The sequence below is a fragment of the Rousettus aegyptiacus genome, unplaced genomic scaffold, assembly GCF_014176215.1.
Source record: "Rousettus aegyptiacus isolate mRouAeg1 unplaced genomic scaffold, mRouAeg1.p scaffold_m13_p_17, whole genome shotgun sequence".
Taxonomy (NCBI): domain Eukaryota; kingdom Metazoa; phylum Chordata; class Mammalia; order Chiroptera; family Pteropodidae; genus Rousettus; species Rousettus aegyptiacus.
This window is the reverse complement of record NW_023416292.1, coordinates 34,971,439-34,996,403: the sequence shown is the minus strand read 5'-3', so window position 1 is coordinate 34,996,403 and position 24,965 is coordinate 34,971,439. Positions and strand designations below refer to the sequence as shown.

The 24,965-nt window shown below is 42.2% G+C and overlaps 1 protein-coding gene and 1 pseudogene across 2 annotated transcripts in view; both read left to right on the top strand.

Annotated features, from left to right (window-relative positions):
• Positions 1 to 2,237: 2,237 nt before the first annotated feature.
• AHCYL1 (adenosylhomocysteinase like 1) overlaps positions 2,238 to 24,965 on the top strand; it is a 36,057-nt gene continuing 13,329 nt past the window's right edge. Inside the window, exons 1-3 of one of the 2 annotated variants that reach the window (XM_036235098.1) lie at positions 2,602 to 2,707; positions 9,456 to 9,560; positions 24,565 to 24,676. In XM_036235098.1, coding sequence (XP_036090991.1) covers positions 24,586 to 24,676 — 91 coding nt within the window. In that variant the 5' untranslated portion in view covers positions 2,602 to 2,707; positions 9,456 to 9,560; positions 24,565 to 24,585. Of the gene's footprint in view, positions 2,708 to 9,455; positions 9,561 to 24,564; positions 24,677 to 24,965 lie in introns of both variants that reach the window. The other variant, XM_016155581.2, reaches the window with a different exon arrangement.
• On the top strand, positions 15,943 to 16,061 carry LOC118612974 (annotated as a pseudogene).

Genomic DNA, 24,965 nt, shown 5'->3' with positions numbered 1-24,965 from the left:
GACCTGTTGATCTCCTTCTTCGCTCAAACTGAAAAGGTACTGCTTCCTCTAGGCCTGGCCCTGTCTTTACCATTCTATGACCCTGGAGTTTGGGAAAATCTGTTACTTTGGTTCAGGGGGAGTAAAAGAAAGGCTGAACCTCAGTCTCAAGGAATCTCATGGTCGGAATGCTAACGTACGGGGCAGAGACTAAGCTCTCGAACAATGGGAATTTAAAAAATCTAATCCAAAGGACAGACACACGCACGCATGTATGTATGTATGTACGTATGTATTCATTTATTTATTTAGAATAAGCTAACTCAAGCCATATGTTTTCCAATTCAAAGGATGTGGAGTTTCACCTCTGTTCCAACGGGGGCTCTGCCTCTGCTCTCTGGGCAGGTCGCTCTGATCCTGGACTCTGAGGACAGTTTGGGCAAATCCACAGGATGAGAGCTACTTCAGGCCATGTACCCAAATTGTCCTGGGTGGGCAGAGGTGGCCCCTGGCCCCAGCTGGGAGATGAAGAGAAAGGTGACATTCTGGTTCTCAAACTCTGTCCCTTCTGCTACAGGAATACCTCTGAGGGAAGTCAAGATGCATGATAGAATGGGCAGATGAGAGACTCCTATCAGTTCAAGACCAGGATCTGTGGAAGCGCATCCTTCCAGGAGCTTCCACAGGCTGCTGCAAATAGGCAGCCTCATAAGGCTGGGCGGTTGATACACGTGCTTCTCTGACTAAGACTTTCAGGGCCCCAGAGGCAAGTATTTCACACTCTTCCCAATCTTGAACATAAGCCAGTGGGGAAAATGTCGCTTCAAACCATAAGTTCTTTCTTGAAAGAGCTGGCCCTATCAGAGACCTGGTAGGTTTCTGAATACAAAAAGGTGGGCTTGAGGAGCAGAATTTAGGAAAAGAACACTGGGAAGACTTTATTACTCAGCATAGTAGAAAGGAATCTGGCTTTCTAGGGTCAGTCAAGGAAGAGAGGTGAGATGGAGGGATGGGAAGGGAGTAACAGGAGGAAGCGAGATTAGATACAATGGGCCAGGACCGTTTGTGGGGTGGGTGGTGTGGCCAGTGAGAAGTCCCAGGTGACCAGATAGCCAAAATAACTTTTCAGAACATTTCAGAAATGTGACTTTAAATTGTTTTCTGTGTGATGTAATCACCCCCAAGGGGCCAGCAAATTTTCATTAAAAGTTCCGCTACACATTACAGCATTATTTTTGTGGTTTTGGAATAGGGATAGGGTTTGGAAGAAATAAGGGCTGTGTTCCCTATGTGAGTTGACAGCAGGAACTAAAGAAATGGTCACAAGACCAGAATAGTGAATAAAACTGCAGATGAAGCAGAAAATTAGAGACAGAAATAATGCCCGAAATTGAAGTACCCCCCACCTTGCACGCCCCCATAATTCACAGAAATCCTGGGGAGGGCGCTGGACTTTCCACAGGACATGGGAGTTGAAGCCAATGTCACCTGAATCTCAAAGGGCACGCTACCTCAGCTGACATCAAGTTACGAATAGGCTTTGCCTCTCCAGCTGGACTAAGACTTGCAAAACATAAAATGCATCACATGTATTTTTACTGTCCAGGACCTAGCACGGCGACACAACATAGTAGGTCCCAATAATAGCATGTGAATACTCCATCAATGCCCTAGGTGCCACACTGGGTGCTGACAGTCTAATGTGTGTGCGGGCGGGGGGGGGGGGGGGGCGGCGCGGAATAGGAAAGCCATTCAGACTGGAAACTCCCCCACCCCCCTCCTGCTCTCCACCCTCTGACCCATTATTAGCCCTGTCCCAATGGTGAGATAATATCGCTTTGCGGCCTAAAGGTCTGTAAACAGGCAAGGCCCAGAGGAGGCATTGGTGGAGGAGGTCACAAAGGGTTATGCTTGCTGTCTGTTCTTCTCACTCCTATGGAGTCAAAGAGGCAAACACTGCCCCTTGGGAAGGAGCAGTGAGCGAGTGGGCTGTCTTGGGCCCCGATGTTTCCTAGGACTGGCTGCAGGACGTGTGGAGTTCTGGTCTTTGCTCCCAAGCACCCCCGCCTTACGCCTTTCTGAGGCCTTGACAGGAACCCTAGAGCCCAAAGACCCCCCCCAGAGCAGCAGCATCCCTGCAGGAACGACGCGCGGCTTGCAGGGCTGATGGTGCCACCTGGCGGCGCATAGGGCGCGACTCACCCTGGGAGCTTCGGCGGCCCGGGCCAGCGTGATGAAGTCATGACCAAGCGCCGTTCGCCCCGCCCCTTCCCCCTCCCGGAGCTGCCAGTACTCGACGTGGCGTCACCGCCCTCTACCCTTACTTTGCGTGCGTGTGTGCGTGCGGCGGAGGTGTCGGCGCGGGCCGGTCGGAGCTCCGTGCTGCTCCTGGGGCTCCTGTCGCCGCTGTCGCTGTCCCGCTGTCCTGGACGGCCGAAAGGACGAGGCGCCGGCCCCAGCACCGCGGCACCAGACGCAGCTCGGCGCGGGGCCGGGCGGGAGGGTGGGCGAGCGCGTGTTGGAGGGCACCGCGCGGGCGGGCGGGCGGGCGCCGGAGAGGAAAAGAGGCGGGGGCGACGGGTCAGCCGCGGGCCCGGCCGGCCGGGGGATGTCGATGCCTGACGCGATGCCGCTGCCCGGGGTCGGGGAGGAGCTGAAGCAGGCCAAGGAGATTGAGGACGCCGAGAAGTACTCCTTCATGGCCACCGTCACCAAGGCGCCCAAGAAGGTGCGGGGGCTTTGGGTGGCAGTGGGGGCCTGGACTGGGGCCTCGCGGAAGGGGCGCGAGCGAGTCCCGGGCACCAGCTAGTTCGCGACTTCTGGGGCGAGGTTTGATGGGATCGGGCAAGACCGAGATGGTGTAAGGGTGGCGGGCGAACGTTCCCAGGCCTATCCCGAGGTGGAAAGGCCGCCTCTGACCTCACTTTCCTTTGTCCCTCGGCCCTAGTCCTCCGGAATCTTTTTGAAACCCGACAGGGCCGGGCTTTAAATTTGCCCCTGACTTTTCCTGGATGAAGGGCCTTGAAGACAAGAGTGGTAAGGGGTGAGCCAACTCATTTGACCCCTCTGGCCAGCCCCAGGGGATGGGGATATTCAGAAAAATCTCCCCTCGGGTGAGTAGGTAAGTCTGGTAGAGCTTCTTTGGGCAAATCTTAGCAGTGGCCGGTTTTTTCACCAACTGCGTGCTAGCTCGGAGACAAGAGGAAAAAATGCGTGGATCTAAGCTAGCCCTTTTATGCAGGTGAAAGCAATGAGGGCAGCATGAGATTGAAAAATAAAACTTCGATTTTCACCTACTGTCCAGTTACTTCGACTCATGTAAGAAATTAACATTCGGAGGTTGGTCACAGCAGACACTGTCATGGAGACAGGTTGATCATAGTGTCATGTGAATAGATTGCTTGAGTTCTCTTGAGAAGGCAGCTTGGGTGGGTTGGAGGGGTGGGTGGTACCGAGCGATTGCTCATTCTTGACTGCACTTACTGAGGCAGAACAAGTTTCATCTATTGTGCAGTCGGTTGAGCTCGAAGGACGCCCTTCTGATTCTCTTGTGGAAGATTAAATGGCAGCCTTTGGAGGTTTCAGTCTAACTAGCTCTCAGAGTGGTGGAATTGGGATCCCTCGTGCTCTCTGAGCATATGCTGCCAACCACATCTTGACTTTCCACATACCTGGCATCCAGTTAACAGTAGACCAGAAAACCGTTGCAGAGAAGTGACCTTTCTGAAACCAGTGAAAAACTGGATAAATATTTCCCTCCTGGATAAAAACAGTGTGTTTCAAGGCTGTTCCACCCTCCAGTGTTTGATAGATGCAGTGCTTGTATAAGCTGAACAAAGCCAGGCTTGCAGGAATAGTTACAGTCCTTGAAGCTCCTACACTTGAACTAGTTAAACTGTCATAAGTGGGAGAGATGACTTTTTTTAATCTACCACAGAAATTAATCTACCACTCCAAAAATCAAATGCAGGATTGAAAAGACTGGTCACTCTTGTGTGCTTTAACTCCATTTTCCCACAAAATTAAGATCTCACTAGTAGAATGCCTTTAAAAAAGGTAGAAGATCCCTTGATTCTAAGGAGTCTTATTAACCTTATTTTTAGTGCTCTCAGATCAGCTGACTGCTTTGTTGGGCAGTAACCCTTAGTAATCTGTACTATTTGGAGACACAGTTACAGCCTTTATAAGCAGAATGCTTAAGGATAGTACCTATCACAAGTTGGAAAGAATGGGAAAGCCCTGGTACCCTAACTCCCTGAACTCTTCTCTCCACATTAGCCTATCCCCCATTGTCTGGTTGCTTCAAAGATCAGGCATCTTTTTTTATACTTGCCTTTATTTTAGAAAGCCTTTATTCTTGCAAGTGCAGGGACACTTGTTCACGTCGTATACATTGTGCTTAGCTCCAGACCTGGCATTAGCTCCATACCTGGCATATAGTAGGTACTCAAATATTAATTGCCCACCTGCCTAACTAGTAATTCAGACATCTGTATGGCTGCCTACAAGGAATAAATATCCCTTTTTCTTCTTTTCTTCCCAGGAAGAGTATTGCTAATGTGTATTATTGTCAGACCAAGTGCTAATGATTTTAGAGACTCATATTTTGTTAGCTGACAAAACCTATCTCTGCTAGGAATGTGGGAAGACAACGTGTAAGTTTCCATTTGCTGGTAAATGTATCCTTGTGTTTCATATTAATCTTGCTCTTTCTGAGCTTTATTGTTTAGCATTTACGCAGCACTTTGTACGTAAGTGCTTTATGATGACTAATTATCTTTCGCCTAGGGAATGATAAAAGGCATTTATTTAGTTAATGAGTTGGTTGAGCGCTAGTCAAGGTCAAGTTGCAGCAAGTACTAGGTGATCTGTTTTTTTTCAGAACTTTCAGCTGAAGTGGATGTTATGACCTAAGTCACTTTTGTATCTCTGCCGTGTGTTGATGGCGTGAGAAAACATGAGAAAAGCAAGAGAAGAAATAAAGCTTGATGTGTACTGAATGGTGTGAGAAAAAGGCCTTTTCAGACGAGGCTGTCTTTTTACCTGTAAGGATTCTGGGGTGCCTCTAGACCAAGTGATTCTTGGGTCATTCCAAGCCCTGGGGCCCCAGGGGAAATGAGAACATTTCTGGTGCCACTCACAGGCTGTAGGTTACTTCAGGGTGACCTTGATGGTCCTCAGATCAGATTCCAGTGTAACTGGTAAAATTTTATTTCCTTTGTGAAAGAGTGGATGTCTATCAATTAAAAGCAGAGATACGAGATTCCACAACTAATATCATAAGTTACTCAGATGCCCCGGGGTCCACCACAGTGCTACGTAGATGATAGGATTTGCTGGTTTGATGTAAGGCTTGATCTGGGTGTCAAGAAGCCAACTAGATGAGTACCACCTTAAGCAAGTGAGCTTCTGTGCCTCAGTTTCCTCATCTGCCAAATAAGTACTTTTTGTTTGCAACAAGTGGAGCTAGGCAAAGGTATGGAACTAAGCAAAAGTGATTTTTAAAAATAAGTCTATATTACATTCCCTCTTTTTAGTGAGCATTTGAGCTGCTTATAACAGGGTACATACAGTATAATAGGAAGTCAAAACTATGGAAAGAAAAAAATTGTTAACCCTGAGGGCTAAGACAGTTGATGAGGCTGATCGTCACATGCAACTCTAAGCTTCCTAGGAACCCAAGGATGAAGAGAATCCCAGCATCTCATTAGCAGACATAGGAAATAATATATACCAATTCTTCAGGAAGACAACTTGTGCTGACATTAAGTTCTAAAGGAAATTTTCATGGGACAGTATTAATAGCTATAATATGATTCATGTGGTAAGGTTTGTTCACGACTGGCACTGATGATTTCAGATGGTGTTGCCAGGAAATTGTGGGTGAGGAAAGGAGTCCTTGAGTTGTAGGGGTAATGTACATTGTACCACAGCTAAAGAGGATCCTTGTTTAATGTTGGCAGTGGAACCAAATAAGTCAGCTAGTTGCCCATAATCACTGGGTATTTATCCCTCTTTTTCTGCTACTTTGTGTTGCAGGGTTGATAGCTTCCTTGGGCCTTTAGAAATTGACATTGTATCAAGTTGATTTTTTTTTTTTTCCTTCATAGAGTAAACCCTAATCTCTAGCTTGTTGATGAAACTTCCTGAGGTAGAAGATATGTTTCTTCTCTGGCAGGCCTGTCAGGACATGTGCTGTTCTCTGCACTACTGAACATTTGGGAGGACTCTCTGGAGTGATACATTAAGGCACTGACCTAGGATTTGTGTAGTCAGACCTTTATCACCAGCAGAGGAGGGAAAAGGAGAAAACACATAAAATTTCTTTGATCTTCATCGTAGAATATTCTTCCTTTGAATAAAGCATATCTAGCACTAATTCAAAGGAGCAAGCTGTGGCTCAGTAGGCATAGCAGGTAGATCTCCAGTGAGGACTACTTAGATGTTAACCTTTTGGGTGGAGTCCAGGATGCTCCTCTAGGATTATGTTACGGCTAATTCTTGGTGCAGTTTTAGAGAATTTATACTAGTACTTCTTAGACTCACTGAGAAGAGATTTGATAGGTTGATGTTTCTTCTCCATATCATTAGTATCTCTTGATTCTCAGAGCAACTACTGTTTTAGTGGCAGTCTTTGAACAGGAGTCAGACGTGTGAAAAGATCCTATCTTGTTTAGATTTCTCCACGGATACTGATTACCTCTTTTTTTCTTATTTGATTCTATTTAGTTCAACACTAGGTTCCATATTACTTTGTTTTAACTTCTTTTAGACTTTTAGCTTGTAGCAGAGCATTTTGTTCATGGTCTAGATCCCTTGCTGGTGGCTATCTGGTGGGTATCATTTGGATCCAGTGTGTGCTAACCAATATAATCTTGTAAAGTTGCTTAAAGTTTTTAATGTATTTTGGTACATTGAATGTAAATCTTAAGTTGTCTGTGACATTAAATAAGTTTACTCTGCCACCTCACATAGTATGGTCTGTAAACAAGCAATTAAATGCCCTCTTGGGGCTGTTATTCAAAGGAACTGGCCAGTGAAAGAGAGTCATTTATACTCATCTGTTTCTCCAGTTTGGGAATCTGAGTATTAAAATTTATAAAGAAAGGCCACTCATTATTCTGGTTGTAATAATTCATAATATATTATGTTGAGGTGGTTTGGAAGCACCCCATCATGTATGAAGAACAACACATTTGTATTGACCAGAGATTTTTCAACCTGAAATCCAAGAATCCAAAGTTAAAGACAGATTCTTACCACAAGTTTTCTTTCTGACTCTTATCAATACTACCAGTGCCTTGCATATGACAAGCAGTTAGAAATTCACACAGAATTGTGATCGCCTTTTCTCTTCTCTTATTCCATATTTCCCTTTGACTCATTCAGGTAATTCTCTTGCTGTCACACTGTTGCTTGGCTGTTACATGAAACCTCTTTAACTTTCCCTTTTTGTTCCTAAAACTGTGAGTAACCGCACAATGTAAGTCAAGCATTTGGTTTTTGGAGTCAGGTTTACCTTCAGTCTTCACCATCTAATAGCCATGTGACTTTGGACGAGTGGCTTAATATGTTGGAGCCTCCATTGTCTTCCTTTTATCTGTAAATGACTTTATTTCACTCTCATTCTTGTAAGATAGTTTTGCTGGGTACACAATTTTATGTTGACAGTTATTTTTCTCAACACTTTGAAGGTATTTTTCCATTGCCACCTAGCCGTAATTATCAATAAATAAAAGTCAGTCGTCTTTCTAGTTATTTCTTTGTAGGTGACCTGTCATTTTTCCCCCCACTTTTAAGTTCTTTGAGACTGCATATCACAGTGATCAAAGACATGGACTTTGAGCCTTCGTTTTCTTATCTATAAAATGAGGAATAGTAATAGCACTACAGGGGATTGGCATTTACTAAATACCACTTAGTGTGTTTACTCCTTTATATCTAGGGTGACCATATATCCTGGTTTGCCTGATACAGTTCTCGTTTATACCTGTTATCCCAATGCTGTTTAATGAGTAACTCTTTATACTCTGAAAAATGCCTTAGCTTTTAAAAATATTCTATAAGAGCCAAAACAAAGATGTTGCTATTGGCATGTCTTTTCGACCCTGACGAAATGTTGTTTTGCGTAGCGCTTACTACACCTGTTGAACACTAAAATAGTTGTTGATTTCCAGAAGGTACATAGACAATGGGATAACTTAGAGCTTGTGATGGAAATGGGATATGCTCTACCTGACCACTCTGCCACCTTATCCCCCTATTCCACACAATGTATGTAGGTGTTTATCAGACACCAAGCTAGCTGGGCCCAGGAGTGTATTTCTTCTATCTGCAATAGTTTGGGAATCTTTATATAGTCACCTTCAGATGGCATCCCAATGTACTGCAGCTCCCTCCCCTAGGCACTGTTTCTGTTCTAAACAGCCTGCTCCTAATTATATGTAACTGATTTTCTCCCGCAGATATGTGTGGCCTTTACTCCACAGCAATTACAGAACTAGGGTGGAACACCCTGGTCTTTGTTGACACTCAGACTGGTTTCATGTTTGTTCCTATCTCTGTTTAGTTTTTATAAAGGATTCATCAAATGCCTTATCTCAGAATGTTTATAATGATTGGTACTGCTTAGCAATATATAGTGAGATTAATCATTTACTGCCCAAACAGGCCCCAGAGTAAAAGCTTAGTGAGCTACTGGTAAAAGGTAGTATTTGGAGTGCTGGGGAGGGGATTGGAAAGGACTTTGACAGATCCACAAATCTAGGACTGTCTAAGCATGCTTCCACTTGCTTTCTTTCATTTTTTAAATTATAGTTGACATACAATATTAGTTTAAGGTGTACGACATAGAGATTCAACATTTATGTACCTTATAAAGTGATCACCCCAATAAGTCTAGTAATCTGTCACTGTACAAGGTCGTTATGATAGTATTGACCGTTTTCCCTGTGCTGTCCATTACATCTCCATGACTTATTTTATAACTGGGAGTTTGTATCTCTCAGTCCCCTTCTTCTTCTTTTTTTTTTTTCTGCCCATCTCCCCACCTCCCTCCCCTCTGGCAAGCATCCCTTCGTTCTCTGTATCCATGAGTCTTTTCTTATTTTGTTTGTTCATTTGTTTTGTTTATTTAGATTCCATATATAGGTGAAATCATATGCTATTTGTCTTTTGCTTTCTTGCTGCGAAAGCCCCAGTGCCTCAGCTAATGTGCCTCTGTATTCAACCCGTAGAGTTTAATGGGCTTAAAATGTTCTCCTTGACCAGCCCAAACCGGTTCACTTCTTTTAAAATGGGCACCCTGTACTCAGTTGTGTGCTAGAATGAGTCTTAAACGTAGAGTTTGAGGATTACTCACTGTTCCATGCTGTTCATCTTGGCTTAGTTCTTTATAATCTGAAGAACTGCCCAGCCAGATTAAGCCTCGTTGTTGATGTATTTTTCTCTTCTCTCCCGAACTTGTGTGTGTGCAGTGGCATCACTGGAATCCCACTGAGCCTGTGTGCTCAAGGTGCCAAGGAAAATGCTAATGTGCTGATCTGCATGGTGCACAGCTCTGTGAGTTGGATGGTGAACTGGTGAGTGGCAGAATGAAGGGGTTAAAGGCTTGGAGGAGATGCGTGTAACCATGTTTCGTTCATTTTGGCCTCCTCAATGAAGCTGTTCGTATCCCTGTGCTTTGAATAATGACTTGTAGCTGTTTTTAATAAGTGGCTCCAACTCTTCTAGTACTTTAATTAATTGTATTAAGGTGACGCTTTAGGGCACGGGTTTCCATGGGCATAGTGGAAATTACTGTATCCTTTTCCCCCTGGGACTTTCTTGACCTCAAGTCAAAGTTTTTGTGCTGTGACCCGTTCCTATTATCTTTGGATTCTGAAATCAGAAATAAACTAACTAACAAACTAACTAACTAATTAATTAATTTAACAAAAGAACCTATCGGGAAAATTAATAGAACAGAGATTCTGCTCTGTCTTCTTTGACCACCTCCACCCTATCTCCATCCTTAGAGGCTGTGAAGAAAACCTATTTGAGCTCTTGTGACAGCTTTATTTTGGAGTTGTAGTAAAGAGCTTTTCACCTTGAATTTTCAAAGTGCATACTGTGTCTCTTTCTGATTTCAGAAGAGAGTTGAGTAAGTAGACAGAGCTCTGGAAGGTAGAGAACTTAAGCAGATGTCTCTTTTGCCAGTTTTGAGGGTTTGCTCCTGAGCTATTCACTGGATTAGAGACTCTAGAACAATGGTTCTTCATCTTTTGAGTCTCAGATTCTTTTAAGAATTTTAGAAAATCCTGGATCTTTCCTCAGGAAGATTTAGGAGCACAAAGACTTGCATACACTTTGAGAGGATGTACGGTACTCCCTGAAATTCATCCATGGATCCTGGGCTTAAAAACCCTGATTTAGAACGGCAGGCCTCTGAGCCATAATATCTTGTTCCTTTGCAGATCCAGAAACTGCTGAGAGTAGGTTTCCAGCTTGAAATTTGTCCTTGGAACAAAGCTGAGGTTGTCGGTGTTCTTTGTCACCCCCTCTTTGGGATATTCCTCAGCTTCCCAAGAGACTCATTATAAGTGCCTTGAGGGTTCAACTCAGGAACTTAGGCACACTGAAACCAGTGACTTTGGGGGTTTCGTACTCTCAACCCCACTGCCCTTCATCTGAACTGTGTGTACCCCTAAAGCTCCAGAACTGATTCTAAATGTCCCATAGGAGTGTTTACAGTGGGGAGCTCACATACTAGACTGAATATCAAAACTAGACAAAGTAATTTGCTTCCCTGTGTCTCTCAAATATGGGTTTGATTTCAGTATAGTACTTCTCAAACTATTTTCAGGACTGACTTAATATCTGAATTTTATTCATTTGATTTCTCTAGACCAAACATATTGAGGGTAATGACCATATCTCACACATGTGTATAGTATGTAGTGCCTGGCACATAATACTGTCAATAATTGCTTATTGAGTATAACATTGTGAGATGATTATCCCTAGGAGAAAGTGAGTTGGACTCGCTTTGTGACTTTGGCTCACTTTCCCCTCCAGTTGGCCCTGGTTGTTTTCTTTGACCCTTCCCACGTGGGTGCTAATGACGTACCAAGTAAGAAATTGATGAGAATTTCCAGTATCTTAGTGTAGAGCCCTTTATACTGCCAGAAGTAGGAGGAAGGGAGGAGACTGTTGAGAAGATGTGGCCTCTAGCTTGTTAGCCTAGTAGCATGAGAACCACGGGGCAGGAGGCTGGAAGCTTAGGGATGTCCTTGGACGTGATGGAAAAGGTAACTTGAATTTCCCACTAAGTTTTAAACCCTTAGCATTAGGGACATTGCCCAAAGTTGACACTGGTATTCTGCTCTTGATTTAAGGAACAGAGGCTTCCTCTTAGAATGTTTGAGATTTGGGGACCAGTGGCGAGTCGAACAGTTTCATTTTAGAATGTGCATTGGAGACCAGGAAGTAATGACAACAGCTCTGCTCAACAGTGCTGAGAAAACTTCTCATTCTTCTCATTCGACCACCCCAGCTGCCCCTCAGACAAGCTCTGAACCAAAGGCTGAGCTTAGTGTTCAAAAGCTGTATATGCCTTTGACTCTGAAGTACACCTTCTGGGAACTGGGCCAGTGCTTGTCCTCACCAGGAACTCAGGCTCTAGTTGGCACTGAGGGTTTTGTGTGTGACGTTTCTCTGAAGTATGTGACCTCGGCAGGATTCAGGGGAAAGGGAGACGTTCAGAATTTTGTGCTTCAGAGAGATGGCAGATGTGTTCAGTTGTTCTGGCAACTAATTCATTTTCCTGTGGGTGGCCAGGTAGGTGGGCTCCAATTTCTAATTCAGTGCTGAGTGCTTAGTGCCCAGTTTCAGAGCACCAGACTTAGCAAGCAAGACATGAAGATTCCCAATGTTTAGTTCTTATGGAGAGCAGCCCAGCTGGCTTGTCATGCTGGATTAGATGAATTGTGAATGTTAATTATACTGATCAATACAGTGGCCTTGGTAACAGACTTGTAGCTGCTGTAGAATCTGTTTACTTCAGGTTTGTAACAGAAAAGACCGAGCTGGTTGGGAACATGGTGTTCTAAAAAGCAAGCTGGAGGGACTGACCCTATTGCACCCCTTCCCCAGGATTTCTGAGAGGGAAACAGTACTCCGGGGGTGGTTTCTGTACTTATTTGCCAGTTGAGAATGAATTGAGGTTGGCAAAGGCTTGGCTTTTAATGGGATAAAGGCTGTTTAGGAATCAAAGGTCAGGAGCACACCCATGCTGAGTGGCACCTCGTTTCTCTACCTAGTTTGTAATCAGGACTGGAATTGACCAGATTAGTTTCAACCCTTGTATTCAGGGGAAGGAGCCCCTCCTATCTGGGGAGTAAAGGGCTCAGAATTCTGCACATTCTTTTCTGACTCCACAGGGAGGGGATTAGCTGAGTGCTGGGCATGTGTGGAATGAGAGCACCTTGCCAATTTTTATTGAGTTTGGACCAAGCCATTGTAAAAATACAGTCTCTTCCTCAGACAAGCTCTCTGTCATGTTCTCCTAAACCCTTGTGGATCCCTCTGATGGATTGATTGTACCTGACAGATGGAGTTGGTATTAAAGGCAGAATTTCTACTTCCTTTGCCTTATTTATCTCCGAACAGGACATAGCTAACCCATTTGCTGCCTGCATTCCTTGAGTTGCTTTATCAAGAGCCTGGTAAACTCAGTATGCTTGTGTTTGCTTTTTCAGATTCTGCTTATATTGTCTCAGATCAGTACTTCTCATGGAGCGGAAAGGAATGGAAGGTATCAATCACTAAGGGAGCGGTTTCAACATAATCATTACTGGGGCCCTAACCCAGACCTACTTAGTCTGAACAAGGAGGGGTTGAGGATAAGAAGCAGGTAGAAAATGGAATGGTGTGTGCATTTTGAAATAGCTTGAATTTGAAAGATCCCAGATTTAGAAGCACTCTTTTCGATTATCTAGCAAGGCTGGCCAGCATTGTTATGAAATTTGACGTTGGGATGGTAATACAGCTACCACCTACCTTGGATGACTTTGCCCTTGAGGAAAAATGTTGAGTCCTGAAAATAACCTATACTTACTCTTCTTTTCCAGGGTATTCAGAGTAAGCTATGGCCAGAAATCATGCAGCCCTGTCAGCTCGGGGTTGAGCACCTCCTGTGTCCCAGGACCTGTGCTGGGTACTTAGGGTACATCAGTGAACAAGACAGAGATCCACATCCCGTGGCGCTTATGTGCCTGTGAGGTTATCATTTGGGTCATGTAAGTTTAGTATAGCGGTTCTTAATCACGTGGGGCTTGGAGCCCTCTATCTGAGCTATGGTCATTGTCCAGAAATGTGTGCGTATATATAACAGTTTGCATGTACGGTGGAGCTGGCAGCCGGAAGCCCATTCCATGAACCCCAGGCTAAAAACCTAGAATGCTTGCCTGTAGTTGAGAATGTGATTTGGATAAAGTTAGGCCATGAATTGGGTGTTTGTGACTGTTATCTCTCAGCTAGCTAGATTGGGTTGTTTCTTCATACAGCCAAGGCAATTGCAAAGATCTTGTGGGTGTCTCTAGAAAAATTCTGAGGGCTAGCTAGGCCTCCAGTAAACCAATCGCATTTCTTGACTCCGTGTTCTCTTTGAAATGTTGAGAATGATTTTGACTCTCCCCATTCCCACCTCTAGTTAAGTTAGCTGAGCTTTTTGGACTCAATGGATGAAAAATCACATTAGAATATATTAGGGATTTTCTTAACATGATAGTTCATATTATGAATTTCCAGACTAACAGTGATAGTAAAATTATAAAGATCATAAGAGATCGTTTTAGTGGAATTCTGGATTCAAAATACAGTTGATCACAGGAGGAGTTGATTGAGGAGCTGAGGAAATAGCCAGAGAGTAGAGATTGGAGAAAGACGATCGGAAAAGGAGGGCAGAGCCCAAAAAGACAGCTACCTGAGCTGGTAAGCCAGGTGGCCAGGATGGCAGCTATCTCCTTAAGCCAACATGAGTGGATTTGAGACCCAGAGAAAGATTTCTTTTTAGTTTTACAGGGGTCTGTCACTGTTGTGTTATTATCAAATAGAACTCAGAATGAAAAGGGGAGGGCAGATAAGGCTTTGCTTTATATATACCAATATTAATATCTGTTCCTGGAAAAGTTAGTGTTTGACTTGAATGAATGGCCAAACACTGTCTCAGGGTTAGTGCACTATGTAACATGTACTACAGAAACATGAATGAAATTTTGTTTGGGGCACTAGGAGAAAAATTTATAGAAAAAAACGAGATCAGATTTAAAGGTCGGCACACACAGAGCACGCAGTCCTGTGCCAGTTCTGCCTTTACCTCCATGAAACCTGATCTTTAGTGTAACCACAGGCTGAGACCTCTTAGGGTGGTCTTTACAGGGATCTTCTTGTTTCTCTTCCTGAGGTCTAAGGGGAGCTTTCCAGACCCGCACCGATCAATTGCTGAGTAAGTGCTGTACCCAAGGCCGTCGAGGCCAAACCGCTGCAAACTCAAAGCCCGTTGGAGAGCGGAGCCACAGTCTTCCCCAGAGGAGCCAGGAGCTCTAGGCAGTTCCTGTCCTAACTGCTCTCCAGCAGGTGGAAAAATTCTTCTGCTGTGAAGCCTTCCAATCTGCTGTTAATATAAGGACATTGCTGGTTCAGCGATGCATTAAAGCCAAAGCTGTTTAATTGAGGGGCAAATGATAACACCACCAATTATTTTTTTAAAAAAGCTCTTTAAAGTGATCAAAGGAATTTCAGACCTCCCTTCCTGGGACTGTTTAAATCCATTCTGAGGTTCTGTTCAGCTTGTGGAAGCTTTCTAGTTAAAACCCTGCTACTCAGTTTTTAGAAAAATTCTATTCTTAAAAACCATATAACCAGAATTTTTTCTTCATTCATTAAGAAAAAATGAGTGTTTTCAATGTCTACCATGAGTATGAAAACAATATTCAATAATTGCATGTCATGTTACTTAAACCCAGAGTACGTCAATAGAATTAACTTTATAAAAACTAAAGTCATAGTAGGTTAAGTGTGAGAAATGCTACCAGGAAGTGGGAAAGCATCAGTGAGAAATGTATCTCTTTAAAAGTTTGCTTGGGGTCCCCAAATTTAATATAACTTGTTTCGTATTGGGAAAATCCAACTTTGCGAGATCTTTCAAACATGTTATAAGATGCAGGGTGACTTGGAGTGGATACTGTTCGAGTGGCACTGCAGCTGAGAAAAGGAACTTAGTGGAATATTCTCAGTTTAAAGGCATATCTCTGATTGTGCTGTTAGTGTGAGAGAAAAGTTCTCCCATTATTGTTCTGCACAGAATAAAACTACCTTAAAAAGCACATTTAAAATACATTCTCTGTTGCATGTTTTAAAGTATGGTTATTTCTTATAAAAAATAGCAAGTTTCTCAGATAACCAAAAGAGAGAAAAATCATCGAGTAGTTTTAACCATAAATGAAAACCTCCTGGTGTAAATAAATCCAGGTGGAATTGCTAACTTAGTTTTGATGCCAATAGGAAATGTTGGGTCGTGTCTTTCATCCTAGTAAAGTGGTCAGGATTAGACTGTCCGTGCATTCTCCCCCAGTCCATCCCTGGAAGACAGTGGAGGGATATGCCGGGGTGCATGTTCGGGCTCTGTTCTTCTCTCCTCATTCTGAGTCTAAGCAGCCATACCTCTTAAGGGCAATTCATTGGCAACTTTAAAATATTACATTTCTTTGCATCATTTCACTTCTCCCCAAATCCGTCTAGATGTTAGAACTGAAAGAGTTCTTTTCTTTCCCTAACATCACAGATGTTCATCTGGTAAGTTCAGAAGTCTTCAGTGCAATAGTACACTGTTCCGTAAACTGACCCCTTGAAGGTAAAGGAGAAACCTGCTGTTCCCCCAGCTTGTTCCAAAAGAAAGTGATTTTTTCGCTTTTTTAAATCTCAGTCTATGGCCATGCCACCCTGAACATGCCCAATCCTGTCTGATCTCAGAAGCTAAGCAGGGTCGGGCCTGGTTAGTACTTGGATGGGAGACTACCTAGGAAGACCAGGTGCTGTAGGCATTAAAAAAAAAAAAAATCTCAGTGTTAGTAGAAAATTTGCTTTGAGCAAGTTATGTAACCACACCCCTGTTCTGTTTTTTTGGTGGTTTTTTTTTTGTTGTTTTTTATTTTTTGTTTTTTCATCTGTGAAGGGTAGGCCCAGCATTCAAAGGGTTCCAAAATGTTTTGAAAATGTAAATCCTCTAGTATACGGAAATCATAGACGCAAGTCATTAATGTTGAGACAGAGTGCTTAAACTAGAAAGCCACAGAAATCTAGACATTCAGGCCTTGCTTTTCATAATACTACTAAGTGTGGATTTCAAACTTCTAATCAGCTGTAAGTAAAAGTCCTGGCTTACTGCTGGTTTTACTTGTTCTTTGTATGCCAAGTTTTAAGCAAAAATGGTTTGAAAAATATATAGATCAGTGATATTCTAGCAGCATTATTTATTGGTAAAATTTGCCAAATAACTTTTACTGTACAAAATTTGATTTTGACTTTTGGTTTGCCGTATAATCTAAAGAGATTTTTATCCTTGTGCATCTGTCCACTTTCCTCATTAGAAAATGGCTGTTCAGAAAGTCATAGGTCAAGAAACTCTTGTATTCTGGTGGTGATTTGGGTCGTATTCATTTCAGAGCAGTAGGTAGCTCTTCTTTTTAAATAGCCTCAAAGTTGCAGCCAACAATTCCCTTTCAGCCAGCTTGTTTCTTACAGGCTGTATAAGGTTGTGATTTTCGACTTTTATCTAAAATTGAATATCTACATCTCAAGTTAGAAAGGCAAGAAAGATGGCAAATATTGCCTCTCTAGAATGAAAAATAAAATTATGTTTTTGACGTGATGGATTTTCTTTGGTAGATTCTTGTCAATGTATTGTGTTTCTAGTCTCTCCTTCTAGAGGCTTAATATTTTGTGTTTTAAGAGCCGTGGAAACTAAAGCCAACTACAGCTGATCTTTAAAGTGACTTAACCTTGTCCTTTGGACTTGAAATTATCCAGAATGGATTCAGAAAGGTCCATTCCACTCCCAATACCTGTTATTACATTAAGTTATTTAACATTAAGTCTTTAAAGTCAGATTATTTTATTTAATGTTGAGTTTTGATGACTTTTTCTTCCCTTGAGCTTGTACTTTATGCAAAGCAGTAGATGGCAACTAAAAACTGACGTGATTTCCATCTCATTAAGCTTAGCTGGGTGTTGGTCTAGGGTTCAGAAAGCTAACCAGCATAGACTCAGTGGCCACTTATTGGGAGCTCCTTGAAGTTTTTTTGCCAGATACTATTAGGCAAGGACTTTCATGTCTTTCACTTCTGGTTAGATACGGTCTTCCCAAATGCTGAGCTGACCTACAGGTGGGATTCACTCAAGCAGGTATGTGAAGAGAGTTCGAATTTGTAAGATGTAATTGTCTTTCAGCTTCACTCAAGCTAGACTTCCAGAGCAAGGAGAGAATTGTTCTTACGCATATCCAATCCTGTTTCTTCTTGGTAAGCTAAGACATCATACATATGACATTTATTCAGTCTGCGTGAACACCTTCCAAAATGCCTGGGAGACTTCGTCATCCTTCTAGAGCTGTCCACTGATTGCTTGCTTTCGGTGTTAGCTTTTCTTCTCAGACACATTCATTTCAGGAATACAGATTTACTTATTCATAAGCAGTTGACAAGTTTTCATCTTAAAGAACATACCATCATACCTTGCAGCAAGGTTTGCCAGTTTAACTTCTTGTGAGTTTCATTTGAAATCAAGATTGGCTTAAAGAGGACTGCGAACTCAGGCTAATGACTTTTTGTTACATACGTGTAAGGTGGACAGTAGTAACCTGGCTCTGTCTTGTCCGGTATTCAAGAATTGTTGATTCTTTTTATACTCTGTGAACCAATACAAAGTGATTGCCAGGTGAAAAAAACAAGGTGCAGAGTATTTTAGCATGCCGCCTTTGGAGTGAAAAAGAGAAAATAAGAATATAAATATATATTTGCTTTTTTCTGCTTTCAAAAATGAGCATAAACCAGAAACCAATGAATGGGGAGAGGGGGAGCAAAATTAGGGGAATAGGAATGGAAGTGAGACTCCTCTGAATATACCTTTTAAACTTCGGAGACGTCTTTGTATGTCAAAAAATAAAATTAAGGAGGAAAGAAGGGGAACTTGAAATTGCTTATAAACAAATGAACCTAACTACGTATCAAATGATTATGCAGTACTTGGACTATGTATATCCTTTGTGAAATATATTCTAAGGACAAAAAGCATGATGAAATAGCGACACTTCACTGTGTAGTGTAATAGTAATAATGTTAGTCTTATAATTTTGAAATTATGTGTTACAGAGTAAAGCAAGTAAGTAAATATATTATCGCTGTTAGAGACCAAGATTGTCAGCATAAGAGGAAGGAGGTACAGATAGGAAAATTAAAGGTTAAAAAGGTCATGTTAACTTGAAATGGAACTATCATATGAACTCATGAGTGAAACAAAAGTATTTTTCTCTCCACTGAAAGAACGTGGAAGCACTGTCACCTCTCATAGCAATTAGCACACCTTATACCCAGGTGTTAGTTTCTAAATACTATTCTCCACTGAAAGAAGTCAGGGCTCCCTGGAGAAATGGCCGATTCCAGGTCTGAAGCAGAGAAGGTGCAAGGTGAGCCTGGTATATCTTCCTATGTCAGAAGAGAAGGAAGTGCTTAAATGGGGCCACGTCAGAAGGACAGAAGAGTCAGATTGAAAGAGGTTCCCATTGGCCTAATTTGGGACAGTTGGAGCTTTCTGTGTACTCATTGTGTAACTGAGTGTAGCATTGAATAAATAAAAATATGAATGACAAGTAGAAAAGAAAAAAGGAAAAAAAACTTTTCTTTACCGAAGAATGCCAGCTGACATGTGGAATGAATGATAGGGGGGAAAAAAAATCACGTTTCTCTAAACCTGTAACCTGATGCTATATCCCACATGATAGGATGCAAAGTGAAGTATACAGCATCATTCATGAAATATTCTTGCCAACATTTTAACCTTTTTCTAATCAGACCTCAAAACTGAACTTTCAGTTTATAGGAAGGAAACAATATGAAAAATTCAGGATATGGGAGATTTTATAAGGCAATTGGCCTGGGCTTTTCCAGAAAAGTCAATGTCGCAAGGTGGAGAGCGGTGGGGGGAGTGGCGTGTCAGGAGCAGGGGGGCTGTTCTGGATTAGCAGACGCTGAAGGAACCGAACAGCCAAATGCATTTAGCGAACCTCCATTCCGTCTTGGGTCGGAGAAGTCGGGGAGACTGTCGGGTCTACAACTATAAAAGAGATTCTTCAGATAGAGAAGTTGGATGCAGATTAATAGAGAATTGTTAACATTCTTAAGTTATGAGGATTCTGTAGAATATCATTCTTAGTAGATACATTCTAAAGAATTGATGAGTCTTCATGTTTGCAACATATTTTTTTGCGGGACCATTTGAAAGTATAGGTATGTATATATACAGAGAAAGAAACAATATGGAAAATGGAAAGAGTCAGTCTAAGTGGAGGGTGTACAGGTGTTCATTACACTAGTCTTTTAAAATTTTTCTATGTTGAAAATGATTATAGTAAACTTGGAAAAATACACAGAAAATTTAACACTGGTGGTGGTGAGTGAGATGGGACTTTTGGTTTGTTGCTAAAGTCATGGGTGTGTTCCAGGAACCTAGAGTTCTTCAGTCACCTGTACAAAAAAATTTAATGAGTTGATGATAATTCAATGTCAGGAGCAAAGAATGACTGGCATATTTTAATATTGGTAGTGGATTGAGTATGAGGACAGTGGACGGTAGATACCTAAATAGGCATTGAAACATAGTCCGGATGTGTGTCATGTTCTGTTGTAAACTGTGGTTTTCAGAAGCTTAGGAAGCCCTTCTGTGTCCTACTTGCAGCCATTTTTTTAACCTTAATTTTACGTCTAGTTGGCTCTTGGAGGCTCAGATGACTTATTTTCAATAGATCACTTTAGGAGGTAATAGAAGCCAATAAAGTGTGTTGTTTTATGTGAAGATAGGGGAGTAGCTGATAAGGGTAAAACCACTCTGGCAGAGTTTTCAAGCTTTATGTTCCTTCCTCACCATTCTAGTGACTCAGCAGCATGGGCCCTGGCATTACCTCCCCCCTCTTCCCACCAGTGTTGCTGAAAGATCAAGTTGAATCCATTTTGAAAGGAGTGTTTCTTCTGACTAGGATTGGATTCTAGCAGAGAGTGTGTATTATATCCTATTACTGTTGAGAAGCAGATGGGTGGGTGGGGGAGGGACATGTGTGCTGTGATCAGTCAGCTTGCCCACTCCCTCCTCCTGGAAATTCATGCCCCGTCTGGGGGAACTAAGAACTGGAGAAAGTTGAGATGGGGAAAGAGGACCTGCTGAGATTATATAAATTTGGGAATGTCTCGGAAAGTCGGTAGTGTGCTGCATGAGGGGCACTGGCCCTTTCAAATAATCCTCAGCAGTAAGAAAGACAGAACCCTCTACTCACTTCCGAGCTCTGCTTTCTTAATGATTTCTTTTCCCAATCATTGCTGTTTACTTTTGAGTCTAGTTCTTCACCCTTAGGAGGAAACCTTTCTGAGGAAATTAAAAGTCATTAGATAGGCATGTGAAATAACAGGTTTAATACGACTTCTAGCCTAACCTCTGATTTTTGGAGACCAGACTTAGAAACATCTAGATAAGGCTGTGACGACAACAATGCCTAGCATGTTCCTGAAGAAGCAGTAAAATTCAACGACAGAACCATTTGTGTGTTATAATGCTGTGGGCAGGGACACATCTGCAGATTGGAATTCCTTCCAGGTTTTCTTCCATACATCTTTTCCAGAATGGCGCTAGGTACAGTGGTACCTACCAAATGTGTTGCCTAAAAAAATATAATACTTCTTGAGTATTATCTTGATCACTGTCCCTTGGCCCTAGTGTCACAGTGGAATTCTAGTGGTTCTGATTCAGGAGCTAGAAGATGAAGTTGTGTGGATAACATCTGAGTAGACAGACGGGGGGTTTGTGGAAGTTCGCTTCTCAGCTTCTAATGGTGATATCAATTAGGATCAATGAGCAATATACAACAATTTTTCTTCTCTGGAGGCTTACTACTGTTTTGGGTTGCCCGTGAACCCTTTTCTTGGTAAGGTGTGGATAGCAATTATTTGAGCTCACTCTTTCGCGGGACTTAACCACTAGGTGGTAGATGTACCGTACCCCAAATTGTTTCTGCTGTAGAGCTTTTCTTTGCCCTTTTCAGTATCACATGGAAGAGGGTCAACTATTGTACCCACTAAGCTATTTAAGTGTGCTCTAAAATAGCATGTTAAATTGGCCTGATACTTAATCAGATTTTTAAGGCACAGCAAGTAGACTTCTGTATTTGGATGTGCTATTTTGGAGAATGGATCAGGCTGACCTAGCCTTTCTCAGATGTGGTATTTGTTCAAGAATGGAATACTAGTGCTTGGTGTGGGTAAGGCTGTTTATGGAGTGGTGAGTATCCAAACACAAAATAGTTCCTTAACAGGACTTTTCGATTTTCAGATACTTTTTTGGACTTCAACTACCTATGTCTCTCTCCCTCCCCCTTCTTCCCCATCCTACATCACAGTTAGGCCTAGCATTCCTTACAGACCTGGATTTGAAGAAACACTAAAAGACACTAATTAAGACTTGATGATTGGAAGAAATCATAATAATGAGAAGTACACAGAACGACTTTGCAGTCTTTGGATTTTGTTTTTACCTAATAATCATATTTGGTATAAATGCAGTGAGGGCAACGCACTGAGAAGACTGTTACTGAGATCTGGTTTTACTAGAGAGGGAACTTGCCCCCAAATTGCTTTGGGCAACATTGTTTTTATTTATAAAATGAAGGGTGAACAGCACTCCGGGAGGCACTTCACCAGGAGGAAGGCAAAGCTAGCTGTGCAGCTCGCAGGGCGGGCGGGTCTCCTCAGCGTGTAGGTTTGGGGGTGGGAGAGAAGACAAGGTTATTGTGCATCTCTGTGTTGCTGGACCACCTTGTTTATAAGCAGCGAAAATATCAAAGAGCTACAAGAATAGACAGCTACCCATCTATGTTGGAGCTTGAGTTAACATTCTGCCCACTTCAAATATGGATGATATTCATTATTTGAGAGATGGGCCATTGCACTGATTCATAAGCTGCTTGTAACACAGTCTAATATTTTTAGATGGGGAAGATTTTGCTAAGCTTAAGGTGACTGATGAGCTGTGTTAATGTAAGGTGGGATTATGACTATTAATTCAGTTCTTAGGGTGCTTAAGAAACGCATTTCTATCTTGCCACAGCCGCCTCTCTATTTTTTATTAAAAAAACTGCAAATGTTTTTGCAGTTCCCTCCCCCATCCCTGGAGGTGGTGTCTGGGAATATCCCCAGAACCTTTTGAAAAAAAGACAAGCAGGGGAGGGAGCCGTAACAGCCATGAAAAGTGAGCAGCTTCCTAGGCTGCTGTGCAAGGAGCAAGGAGGCCAAGGGAGAAAGAGCTGCCTCTGGAGAGCATTAGAAGAAGGCATTGATGATCTCTTAACTGAATTTCTTCTGTCACCAAAATAACTATATATTAGGTTGAAAGTCATCGCTTTGGTCCTGGATTAGTCTCTTCTGTCAAACTAGCTTTGCTGACTGCAGAAGTCATGTGAACGTGCAGTGGGAAATCCTATCTAGAAGGAGAGATGCTGACTGGTGGCCACTTCAATCTTTGGTTTTGGCGTTTTGTTTTTTGTTTTTGAAAGGCAGTTGTGCTTTTGACATCCAAGCTATTTAAAGATCCAGTTTTAGCACCTAACCTGAAAAAAAAAAAATGGCTTCACATGTACAGAGATATTTGTTAATCAAATTCTCATGCAGTATATGTTGTTTAGCTTGAGTCATTATTATTTACTTATTTATTTTTGGAATTTGAATTTATCTTACAGAAAAAAAAATTGAAAGGTTCACTTACTCTGTAGATAATTATTGAATGCTTTCCATGTGCAAGACTCTGGGCTAGATGCCAGGATATGTAGCTCTTTCCCTTCCATGCCGTCAGAATCTGTTCTTATACTTAATAATTAACAGCCTGTGGACTCTGCCTCCTTATTTCACAGAATAGCCTAAAGAAAAAATCTTGTCCTATTGGATGTTCCTGCATGGCTGTTCTCTGCTTTCATTCTTGGTGTGGAAGCAAATCTGTGTTCCCTTGACTAATGCTTCATTCCCTTTGGAGTCCTACCAATTCAGTATCTGATCAGTTCGTATCAGCCGCCTATGCCTAGGCTGCACATTTAAGCCTGATTCTTACAGTGCTGGCTAATGGTACCCCAGGTGGAGGTTACATGTGGCAGAGAAGGGGAACATTTTGCAGCTGTAACTAATGGGCACTTTACTGTTCCTGGCTTCAAAGTGACTGTAACCATGTTCCTAGCATTATGGAGAGAAGATTTTCATCTGTAATAGCTTACATTTCCAGAGATATTTACTGAAGACTTAGCTTAATGGATTCTCCATGGGAACCGTTTGGAGATTGTGAGGAAAATCTCAATTCAGTTTCCTAACTCATTATGTTTTTCTGGAGGCCGAAGTTTACGGAAAAGTTTTATCAGGGTTTAAGTAGGAATTCAGGAGGAAGGTTTAAACCATTTATAGAAGAAAGTGTTTTCATACCCTTTAGAAATACCCATTAGTTTATCTGTAAGTAATATTAATTGTAAACTATTCGCTGTTTATGAAAGCCAGTTTTCCAAGTACCTTTCAAACAATTACCTAGTTCTGGTTTATTTCCTTTAAGGAAGTTTTTGAAGTCATTATTTTGTCCTTCCTTCAAATTAGTCCTAATTAGTTGGAATTTACGATGTTGTGTGTTTTTTAATTTCTCTTTCAGTAGTATATTCTGGTATTTTACTGAATTTAGAAGGTTGTGGGGGTACTACACTGGCTTCGTGAAGTGTAGGTATATGATTGGACTCTGATTATTGGCACCCTAATGCTCATCACCATTTCAAGGCATCTCTTCATAATTCTTTCAAAAAAGGATGACCACTGCTAACTTCAGGGTAGGAATGTACTATAAGAGAATATTCCGAAAAAAAGAAAAAAGCAGAAAACTATGAGATTATGCCTTTTTTTTTTTTTTTTGACTGAGAAGGAAGGGTAAAGAGTTTAATGTGTCAAGGTTATAAGAGGAAAATCTATATGGAATGTGGAAAGGAAGATTTGTGAAAATGCCAAAAGAAATTGGGTCTTAAGCTCCCCTGCTCCCTACCCCCCCCCCAAAAAAAAAAAAATTCTGCTGAAACAATTGGCCAGAGACAGTCACTGGCATCTGGGGAGGAGGCAGAAAGTGGCCTCTCCCTGCCCTCATTCTGGTGGGGGAGTCGCTGGTTTTATAGGAGCCACACAATAACAACTTTTAGAGAAAACAAAGTACGGCCTTAAAAAATGGAGCATTTCATAGAATCTAAATTTTCAACTTTTTGTCTTCCTCTTATAGCAAATCCAGTTTGCTGATGACATGCAGGAGTTCTCCAAATTCCCCACCAAGACTGGTCGAAGATCTTTGTCTCGCTCCATCTCTCAGTCTTCCACTGACAGCTACAGTTCCGGTAGGTGCGCTTCCTGTCCTCTCTGATCCCTCTTCTCTGTTCCAGAGCCTTAAGCTAGTTCTCTCTCCAGGGCTCCCTTATCTAGAATCCGAAAATACCTCATGTCAGTACTGCCCGGCTTTGTGCTGAAAGCTGATAATTAGTGGTTAGGCCATGGGAATGTTCCCAGCCAGCCTTGTAGCTGGGGAAGCTTTTGTCATCTCGAGGCTTTCTTCCCCCAGCTGCCTCTGCGTGAGGTCTGAGGCTAGTTCCTGGTGGTAGTTCTGGGCTGGTTCCCACTCCCGCATGT